The sequence below is a fragment of the Ammodytes marinus genome, assembly GCF_949987685.1.
Source record: "Ammodytes marinus genome assembly, chromosome: 4".
In the NCBI taxonomy this organism is placed as follows: Eukaryota; Metazoa; Chordata; class Actinopteri; order Uranoscopiformes; family Ammodytidae; genus Ammodytes; species Ammodytes marinus.
In genome coordinates, this window is record NC_137233.1 from 9180884 (window position 1) to 9192222 (window position 11339).

At 39.6% G+C, this 11339-nt stretch overlaps 1 protein-coding gene across 1 annotated transcript; it reads left to right on the forward strand.

Annotated features, from left to right (window-relative positions):
• Nucleotides 1-306: 306 nt before the first annotated feature.
• rbck1 (RanBP-type and C3HC4-type zinc finger containing 1) lies at nucleotides 307-11323 on the forward strand. The gene is made up of 13 exons (XM_080025728.1): nucleotides 307-487; nucleotides 609-644; nucleotides 1249-1393; nucleotides 1886-1982; nucleotides 2840-3038; nucleotides 3359-3516; nucleotides 4060-4233; nucleotides 4771-4931; nucleotides 5263-5359; nucleotides 5771-5950; nucleotides 6089-6187; nucleotides 9962-10105; nucleotides 10250-11323. Exons 2-13 carry the CDS (start codon nucleotides 617-619, stop codon nucleotides 10328-10330), a joined length of 1563 nt encoding a protein of 520 aa, XP_079881854.1. The 5' UTR covers nucleotides 307-487; nucleotides 609-616; the 3' UTR covers nucleotides 10331-11323.
• The last annotated feature ends 16 nt before the right edge of the window (nucleotides 11324-11339 follow it).

Here is an 11339-nt window from a genome sequence, read left to right on the forward strand (position 1 = left end):
AAGTAGCCTAGTGCCTTTGAGCTGAAGATTTTTAGATAATTAATAAATGATTAAATTATTAAATAGGCCTACAATAATATTAGACATTATGGGCGAAAGAGTGTATCCTCCAAAAAATACGTTTATTTTACACATGTCTTATCATCAGTCTAGGCTATGTAAAATCAACATTATGGACCAAACATATTTTATTTTTTTCAAGGAGTAGGCTAGACTATGAGCGAGGGGCGGAGCAAATAAGCGACCCCTTTAAATATTCTCTTCCTGAACTTTGAGTCAGTTTCACTTTCCATTCTCCCTGTCAGCGGTCGGGAAATCAAGAGAAGACCAGTCGTTAATAGCTTGCACTCGGCTGGACATTTTCCCCTTCCAACTGGACCAAAAATTATATAGGCTACCTTTCTAAATTACATCGGCTGGAGGACGTGTGTTTGTGTGTGTGTTTCGGATGTGGACGGCTGTGACAACGACAACACGACCTTAAAAGGTTTGACGTGAACCTGTCTCAGAAACAAACAACTGTGTGGTTATCACATAGGCTACTATGCAATGTTTGCTTTAGCCTTTACGCGATAGCCTACTACATGTGTTGTTACCTGTCGTTTCAGGTGTGATCATGGAATCCGAAGTTCCTTTGAAGGAGGGTGAGCAGCTTCTTTTAGTTTCGATTTTGTTATGAGGGATCCATGTCTGACTTTCATGTGACGTACAATAACAATACTGTATGAAACAGACGCATGTTGTTTAATTTACTTATGTCCCAATTCCAAATAAAGCTATGTTGCTAGGTCCATTAAGCCTATCTATCAGCTGAAAGTGTTACAGCCAGGTGAATGTGTAAGTGGGTTATCGTTTCAACTGTTGTGTGCTCTATGTGTGGGAGGAAAACTATGCACAAAAGTGTATGATTTTGATGTACTTTGAGCAGGCCTATGACTATTACGGATGTAAATGTAATCCAGCTAATGTAATATTGGAGACCCCCATTTAGAGTAGCTACTGTTTAACACAGCCAATAAATGGGCTGCCCTTAAAGGTGGAGTCAACGATTTTGGACAAAGCTTGCTGTCAATTTTATTTAGTCAAAAATCAATGTCTATATCTCCTCCCGATCCTCCCGAAAAAGTTATTTTGACAACAAGCGTACTCCAGAATTGTATATTATCTAAACTAAACTTAGGGGAAGGAGTAATGAATGTTGATGATACTGTATGTGTCACATGAGGATATGAACTGTCCCCTGTGCAGCGGAGGAGCTGGCCCTCTCCCTGAGTGAAGCCCTGAGCAGTGGGGACCAAGAGGAAGCAGTCAGACTGTGCCAGAAGCTGTCACAGCTCTCTGTGCCAGTGTCCGTCCGCATCAATAGCCAGGCCTACCCTCAAGACTCCATACGGTGGGTCAATACTGTGTCGTAGGCTATAGGCTGGGTGTCTGTGGGTGACCTCCATACATGTTCCCCCCCAGACACAAAGTAAATTAAAAAAATGTTTTGCTCATGTGGAGCAAAGTAAAGAATTGTAGGGTACATATTGAATCAGGATTCAGATATAAGAATGATGGTCACTTGTGAAAACAATCAATTATGTGGCAAAAAAAAAAATTGTGCATTCAATTCAAACAACTTTATTAGTCCCATTATGAGCATTTGGTTATGAGCAGCAGGTTGTCTTATACACAGATGACATGTCACACAACGCAATCCAACAGAAACACCAAGGAACATGGGTGGTGGAAGAAATCTATAAATAAATAAATGATACATAGTGAATGTGCAATGTACTATTTGAGTCTCTGTGTGTGGTTTCTAGTTAAAATGTATGTGGCTGTTTTTGTGCAATGAGCAGAAAACAAAAAAAATAAATCCAATGTTCTATCTATTCTGTAGGTTGTCTGTTGGTGTGGAAGATGCTCAGTCCGATAACTACATCCCAGTGACTGTTGTGGTCTCTCCGGACATGACCATCGCACAACTGAAAGACAGGGTACTGACAAATGCAGTGGAGGATACTTTTTGTATTACCTTAATGCGTAATATCGTACTGACTGAAGCCAAAATCTATTTATTCTAACGTTGTTTCTTTGCTGTTTCCTTTGTATTACTACCAAACAGGATACTAGAATATATAGTAATATGTCTATTTGCCGCTTTTATTGTGTTTGAAGCTTTATATCTGTAATGTAATTCTTTATAGCATGGTTTGTAATATACTCTACAACTCGCATATGTTTCTGTGTGTCCCTATTTAAATGCATGTTCATGAACGCTGACCCATAAACAGTGCATAGACGCTCTCTGATATCGTCAGTCATGATTACAAGTTACCATCTTTTTTTCTTCTTCTATTTTAAAAGAAAATCTCTACATATTTTGAATCTAAGGTTGCGTTCCGAATCGCATACTCTTTCTTTTTTCTATTCTACATACTACATCCGACGATAAAAATAATCTAGTTAGGATGCAGTAGGCATACTATTGGGACATACTTTACTCTCTTATTTCATCATAACATTGCGCCTTGATCTTGCCTCTTGCTTTTATATCCGTCGCATCCCCGTTTGTTTTCATATGGAGGCTTCGTCGATGTGACGTCACTTCACGTGCGCACTGGATTGTGGGTCAGAATCGCCCAAATAGGATGCACTTTTCAATACTAACAATCTTGGCCGCATGAAGTAGGACATCCGGGTACTTCTAACCATCCTAAATCTGGCCACAAGAATCGGGACATCTTACATCTTTTTTCTACATACTATATAGTAGAAAGTATGCGATTCGGAACGCAACCTAAAAGTGATTTAAGGGCATGTCTCTCCCCCTTTTTGTTTTTTGCGTTGCCAGGTCAGTCATGACTTTGGCTTCGCGCCCCTGCTGCAGCGCTGGGTGATCGGTAAGCGTCTGGCCCAGGACCGGGAGACGCTGTACAGCCACGGGGTGCGGCGCGACGGAGACAAGGCCTTCCTCTTCATCTGCTCCGCCCACGCTGCTCATCTCACAAGACATCAACTCAATACAGAACTGGAGCAACAGCGCCTAGAGGGTCAGCCACACACACACACACACACACACACACACACACACACACACACACACACACACACACACACACACACACACACACACACACACACACACCAAGTCTGCTGAATATTGTTTTTTATTTTTTTGGTTATTCTGTTCTATTAAGTTTTTATCAATCATTTAAAAATCTTGACGTTGTGAATGCGTGCGTGCGTGTGTGTGTTTTCACTGGGTTTGGTCTGTGCAGAAAATATTTTCGATGCTCAATACACACCTAGATTACAGGTGAGGTTAACCTACCAGTTGAATGAGTTTTATGGAATGATAATCTATTGTTAGGCATCGTGGGATCCATGCAGTCAATGCTCATAGCGAGAGGGCTGGGCGCAGAAGGCGATCAGAAGACAGCTGCATTCCTGCAGACTCAACAGAATCCTCCTCTTCTCCTTCCTAAACCCCCTGTGGATCCTAAACCCCCTGTGGCTCCTAAACCTCAGGTGAGAATGCAAACTCAAATGTAAGTTGTAGGCATGGGCCTCTATGATATTCTGACAGTATGATAACCATAAGCAAAAATAATGCTTAATTGCGGTTTAAACTCGCAAATGTGTTATTTTTGAAATGGCACAACACAATCTTTTTTTTGTTTTGTTGAAACAATATGTAGAATAGTTTGAACATTAATAAACTTGTTTGATAACATGATACAATAAATCATTTAATTATTCAAAACAAAATTGAAATAAAAGCGGTCCTTTTTAAGTGAGCAGCTCACCACAATGTTTTTAGAGACATGCTCACTTTCTACACATTTCTATTTTAGTCACAGTTATAATGCAGGAATATTCTGAACATTAATACACTTGCATGTTAACATTCTGTCTGTGTGTGTGTGGGGGGGGGGGGGGGGGGGCGCTAATACCTAATGGTTTCATGTAAAATAATAGTGGTTTTGAAACCGGATACGGCATGGGCAGGTGTGTACATAGTGTGTGTACATGGTGCCTTTAAGCATGCTGTACATCTGTGTTTGTGTGTAGTTGGGCTGGGCCTGCACTGAGTGCACGTTTGTGAACAAACCAACGCGTCCTGGCTGTGAGATGTGCGGAGAGGACCGTCCTGATGATTACCAAATACCAAACATCTACCAGCCAGACAGGGAGGAGGAACTACGAATTCAGCAGGAGGAGCTGGCCATGCTGCAGTATGAACAGGTGACACCTCCATTCAAAATCAGCCAGCTAGGGGTACTATGAATACATTCAGTGGACATATTATAAGGGAATCTAATCCAATTTCTTATGATTTTTCAGTTTTTGTTGATGTTGTAAGTAAGATTTTTTTTTCTTATCATCTGCACACATTTTGAAATATTGTTGATGTAAAATGTCTGCTTGGAAAATGTCCACATTTATCAAAACATTCTCATGCACATACTCATTTTGGAAAGCAATAAACTACAGCTTGATCTGTGGTGAGCTCAGTGCTCTTAATGTTTATAAGGACCCTCCTGTTCAGAAGAGGTTGCTCAATAGTTTAAACCCAAAATAGATTGAATCATGGGTAAGTGAACATGACACACAGAAAAGTGGTGGTTTCATAAAAAAAAAAACTTTGCTCATGGAAACTATTTGAGCTGATGCCAAATTTCACTTTCCATTTTCTAGAGACACAGGACCAGCATGTTTGTGATGAGTCGTGGCAATTTGTAATGAGTTTCTGTATTGTTTTCACATCCCCCTCATTTCTAGGCTCAGCGGGATGAACGTGAGAGGAACTATCTTCACTTGTTGGCGACAGACGGTCAGAACCTTATCACCAGCGTGACAGAGATGGACTGTCCCGTCTGCTTCTCTACTCTGCTGCCAGGAGAGGGCATCGTGCTCAGAGAGTGTCTCCACACCTTCTGCAGGTCTGTGACAGAGAAGTACTTTCAGGCATTGTAATAGGTCATGATGAAAAAGTAATAAAAGTGTCTCATGTGCCAAATCCCTGTCATTATAATAGCTATAGTTTTAACTGTGTGTGTGTGTGTGTGTGTGTGTGTGTGTGTGTGTGTGTGTGTGTGTGTGTGTGTGTGTGTGTGTGTGTGTGTGTGTGTGTGTGTGTGTGTGTGTGTGTGTGTGTGTGTGTGTGTGTGTGTGTGTGTGTGTGTGTGTGTGTGTGTGTGTGTGTGTGTGTGTGTGTGTGTGTGTGTGTGTGTGTGTGTGTGTGTGTGTGTGTGTGTGTGTGTGTGTGTGTAGGGGTTGTCTCATAGGGACAATAGTGAACAGTCAAGATGCTGAGGTGTCCTGTCCAGACGAATGTGAGAGCAAGCTACTGGACCGAGAGATCCAAGAGGTGAGTTTACAATTGGAAAACTAATTTTAAAAGTTTTTTTCAGTCATCCACAATTCAGAGACATGCGACAAAAAAGCACATCCTCAATTATCCAATTGTTAATCTTTATAAAATAAAATAGATATTTTCTAAATACAATATAATTATTTCAACTCACTACAAGTCATTTAATTTACTCAAGTGTCAAGTCTTTTTTTCACTTCATCTTGGGAAGAAACTCCTAAGAAACTCTTAATGGGGAAATAGGTAACAAGATTTATTTTTTCCATAAAGACAACAACCCTACAGTATGTACATTCTTACTCTCTCTCTCTCTCTCTCTCTCTCTCTCTCTCTCTCTGTCTCTGTATCTGTCTCTTTGTCTCTCTCTCCATCTGCCTCTTTGTTATGGTTGTGTGATCGTGGCTATAGCTGCTGACAGAAGAGGAGCACCAGCGCTTCCTGGAGTTGCGTCTGGCCATCGCAGAGAGCCGCTCGGAGCACAGCTTCCACTGCCAGACTCCCAACTGTCAAGGCTGGTGCATCTACGAGGACGAGGTCGACCAATTCAACTGCCAACTCTGCGACCAAACCAACTGCATTCTCTGCAAGGTAGTTTTTTTCTGACAGTCACTATATCAATCTACTGTACAGGAATTTTTTTATTTCTGTGTTGTAATAGTAGGTGCACCAAACATAAAGGACATTGTGTGTGTGTGTGTGTGTGTGTGTGTGTGTGTGTGTTCATAGGCCATCCACGAGGGAATGAATTGTAAGGACTACCAGGATGACTTGCGCATCCGGGCAGGGAACGACTCAGCTGCTCAGCAAACTAAACAGATGCTGGAGGTAGGGTGACCTGTGTGGTAACCTGGCATAACAGTGAATGGACAGCTGCAACCTGTTGCACTTTGAATGGTGTTGTGTTTATTTTTATTTTATTTAACCAGGCAAAATTGCTTGAGGTCAAATGACCTCTTTTCCGAGCAAGGCCTGGCCAAAATGGCAGCAGCTAGAATTAATAAAATACAAGACAAGAAGAAAACACAGACATGAGAAAACAGAGACAAATACATACATACATTTCAGTGGGTGAAAAAGAAGAACAGTTTTCAGACAATGATAAAGTGCTACTCAGTGAAACATTGACACACTCCAAAATTCGCCATTAAAAAAAACATGTGAGCCGGGTTTTAAAATCATGTAATTTGAGTGTTTTTTTGTAAAGTGTTCCAGGCGGAGGGAGCAGAGTACATGAAAGCCCTCTTCCCAAACTCAGTACGAGTTCTGGGGACAGAGGTGGAAAGAAAGTCCAGAGAGCGTAAACTGTATAATGGATTTGATTTAAAAGTGAGGTATGTGCAGAGATATGAGGGGAGTAGTCCAGTAATTGCTTTGTAAATGAAGGTGTACCAGTGAAGAAGCCTGCGAGCTGACAAGGACAGCCAGCCTACTTTAGAATACATGGTACAATGATGGGTGAGTGATTTACAGCCGGTAATGAATCTTAAAGCACAATGATATGTAGCATCAAGCATATGCAGTGAAGTAGAGCAGGCATTCATGTACAGTAAATCACCATAATCTAACAATGGGATAAAAGTAGCAGCAATTAGCCTTTTTTTAGAAACAAAAGAAAAACAGGATTTATGCCTGAAATAAAAGCCCAATCTCACTTTTAGTTTATTTGCCAGGTTCTCAATATGGGGTTTAAAAGACAAATTGTCGTCAAGGATGATACCAAGGTATTTATAAGTGGAAACGGTCTCAATAAGTGTACCTTGAGCTGTAAATAAAGTGGGCCAACAGTTAGTTTTATCCCTAGATTTAGTGAAGATCATCATTTTAGTTTTATCTACATTAAGTACTAGTCTTAAAGACATGAGTTGGGCTTCCATTTCTTTAAAAGCAACTTGCATGTGTTCAACAGCCATTAACACAGATTCTCCAAAACAATAAATAATAGTATCGTCAGCATAAAAATGGGCATTTGCATTTTGAACATATTTTCCCAAATCATTTATATAAATTGTAAACAACAAGGGACCTAATATAGAGCCTTGTGGCACCCCCTTGTGGACAGCCAAAGTATCAGAGAAGCAGCCATCAATTTTGACACATTGAGTCATATCTGAAAGATGGTTAGAAAACCAACAGCAGAATTAGACAGTCCTATATTAGCCAACCTTTGCAACAATACCTCGTGGTCCACTGTATCGAACGCCTTGGAAAAATCAATAAAAAGAGAAGCACAGTGTTTTTTGCTATCTAGGGCCATAACAATATCATTTACTGCTTTAGTAGCTGCTGTGACTGTACTGTGTGATTTTCTAAAACCAGATTGAAAACAAGATAAAATGTCATTAAGACTCATGAAATCCTTCAACTGATCACTAACCAGGCTTTCTAAAATCTTGGCTAAAGGAGACAGATTTGAAATAGGCCTGTAGTTACTGAGGCTGGACGGTTCACCACCTTTTAAGAGGGGAAGAACGTTTGCCGTTTTCCATATTTTTGGGATTTCCTTACTAGTTAGAGTTAAATAAAAAATGTAGGTCAGTGGCTCTGCAATAAAATCTGTGGCAAGTTTAAAAAAAGAAACACCTATATTATCTGGCCCTGTTGGTTTTTTGGAATCTAATTTCATAAGGGCTTTATGTACTTCCGAAACAGTGAAGGGTCTAAAGTTAAATTTATTATCCAAAGGGGGTTCAGCAAAAGCAAGTGGAGCCATTGCAGTTTTGGGCGTATTTAATTTATCAAAAAGAAAACCTGAAGAAACAAAATACTTATTAAAACAATTGAGCATCTCAGCTCTGTCATGGATAGTGGCAGACTCTGACACAATGGAATTTGGAAGACTAGGGGAGTTATTTGGAGATAGAGATTTGATTGTCTGCCAGAATTTTCGTGGGTTATTCAAATTTTCAGTTGTAAGGGAAAGATAATAGCTAGATTTGGCCTTCTTCACTAAGGCAGTACATTTATTCCTTAGGCATCTAAAAGTAGTCCAGAGAACATCAGTGTTCAACTTTCTTGCTTTTGCCCAATAAAAATGTATTTCTCAAATTAAATTTGACAATTCTTCAGAGAACCATGGATTTTCCCTGCCCTTAACTCTATACCTTTTTATAAGGGGCATGTTTATCAATGATTGGCATAAGCATTTCAGCAAAATAAGACCAGGCTAGTTCAACATGAGGTATTAGGGAGATCCTGTTCCAATCCACAAAATGTAGATCAAATCTGTAGGCCTGTTCACTAAAGTGTTTAGTATCACGTTTTGTGATGTAACGAGGTTTAACTTTTGGAATTCTAGTATCCCTGACACCTGCAATAACACAGTGGTCACTCACTTCATACGGAAATACACTTACAGAGGTATACTTATGAGGATTATTAGTTATAAACAAATCTATTAGAGTAGATTTTTCTGGGCACTTAAGGTTTGGACGAGTGGGGGAAACGACTAATTGTGAAAAATTCATTGAGTTACAGTATGTTTTAAATTCATTTGAGACTGGTGACTGCCAGTCCCAGTTTAGATCACCACAGAGGGCTATCTCATTGTCAGATAATTTAGAAAGAATATTAGATAAGGAGGACAAGGTTTCCTTAGCTACAGAAGGAGGTCTATAGCAACCAACAACAGTAATATATATGACAGCCCTTGGACAACTCAACCTGTAAAGTGCTTCATGGTATAGGTTCCAAATAAGTTTGTATTAAGAAAAACAATTTTGTACCAGAGCACTACCCAGTATGAGTGCTGTAGGCGTCAACGAAAACATTAGTCAAAATTAAAAGTTAATATTTGCCTTTTCTAAGAATTCCTCACTCAAAGCATTACATTGTTTTATCAATTCTAACATCCTGTAAATAAATTACGATGAATTGTGAATATGAACAGATGTTTAGATTGCAGCGTGGACTGTGTTCGCCTCTATGATCCCTTTTTTATCTTCAAAAATGGGGGGGGGGGCTTTCATCAATTTGGACAACATTAAAGGCATTTCTTACTGTCAAGTTCAGATCCTGCCTTTATTAATGATTTTTGTTTAGACAAGTGTTATTCAGTGTGTTAAAGGAATTTTATCATGAAACAACCCAAGTGTTTGTAATAAAAGAATTTGAGTCAGGCTTCTTCAAAAGCAGAATGAATATTTACTTGTAACAGTATACAAGGGAATCAACATTTATCACAAGTGTAGCTTACATGATTAAGACAACGAAATAAACAGTTGTACAGGATTATATGCATGAACATGGTGTGTGCGAAAACACATCAAGTTCGTGTGTCCAGGGCATTGAGTTTCTTGCAAGATCTGGGGGATGTGTTTTAATTGTGCAGAGGTTCTTATCTGAGAACGCAAAGTGGGAGTCTCATCTCTACTTCCTGCAAGGACATTCACAGTACTCTTGTATGGAGCCATAAACTTAGTCTCTTAAGTTCAGTGGGACAGAGGTTACAAGCAGAAAATACGTAATGTACCTTAATTAAATGTTATAATATATATAATGAAACAAAATTTTGTTGACACAGTGTTACTTATTATTCTGAGTATTTGTATCTTGTGTGCCTCTCTCACCATGGCTCCACGGTTTCCCTGTATTTCATCATAGAGCCTGCTAGAGAACGGGGAGGCCATGAAGTGTCCTCGCTGTGACATCATCGTCCAGAAAAAGGACGGCTGTGATTGGATCTGCTGTTTGATGTGCAAGACGGAGATCTGCTGGTGCACCAAACAGGCTCGCTGGGGACCCAATGTAAATACACTCACTTGAACTTACCGACACAGTTCAGTGTCAGTTCAGTATTCAGAAGAGTTAGCTAAAGTGTTTGCTAAGGCTGTCCGTATGACTTTTTCTTTTCTTTTGTTGAGTGTTTTTTTTCTTTCCTTCTTTTGACAGGGCCACGGTGACACATCTGGGGGCTGTAGATGTCGAGTCAATAATAAGCCCTGCCATCCAAACTGCCAAAATTGCCATTGAGAAAAGATGCACTAATGAAGCTGCGAGCGCGCGCACTGCCCGAAGAAATGTAGCCCTCAGCCGATGCTTAGGGCGCTAGCGTAATGCTGTAATTCTGAATACATTCATGTGTTCTTTGAATGTGTTTTTCCTACTTTTAGCCATGTTTTCACGGTGCGGTGTGCGGCCACTAAGGCACTTTAATGGTTCGTTTACAACAGATATTTTTTTGCAAAAGCTATAGCATACAAACTGCCTGCTTTATCTTTCGACGTCCTGTCAGCTGAGGATACTAACTGTCAAGTGTTAGAAAATAAGCTTAACTGGACTTTTATGCTATGATAATGTATTTGTAATGAAATGAATCTTAAATACTCATTTACATTTTGACCTCTAGCTAATGCTTTCATCTCAATTGAACCAGCGATGATATTGTGATAGGCTAACCGGAGTATGGCCTCAACTCAAAATGGGCGCTTTGATCAAACAATTATATCCAAAAGCCATCATTTGTCCTTTTTAGACAAAAATGCAACAGACAAAAAAAGCATGGCAGCAACCTTTTTATATACTATCTATGGGCAGCAACTAATTAACTAGCTAGCAATAATGTTAATTTTTGCTTATCACTTTGTCTATAAAGCACAACTATTGAAAATTGTTAGTATTTCCTTGATAAGTTAAAGAATTTGTTATGAAGATCATCATAGCAAACTATTATTTCCGCCGACTAATCAGACTTTGGTGAAGGATGTTGTTTACATTAAATAAATGTGTTCCTAATGTGAAACAAGCTGCACTTAATGACTTTGAAGTATCATATTGAAACATGGCATGGCAGACAAATAATGATGCTGTATTCTTTTGGTCATGTATTCAGGACTAAATCTGTAGCTCTGAAGTGTTCATTTCTCTCCTGCTGTAACCAATGTAATATTTCATTAGAGTAGATTTGTGTGGAAGTGTGTATCTATGAAGTTTGTTGGGTTTCACTTGCATGTCTGTTTAAAGTGACAAACCTTAACACCAA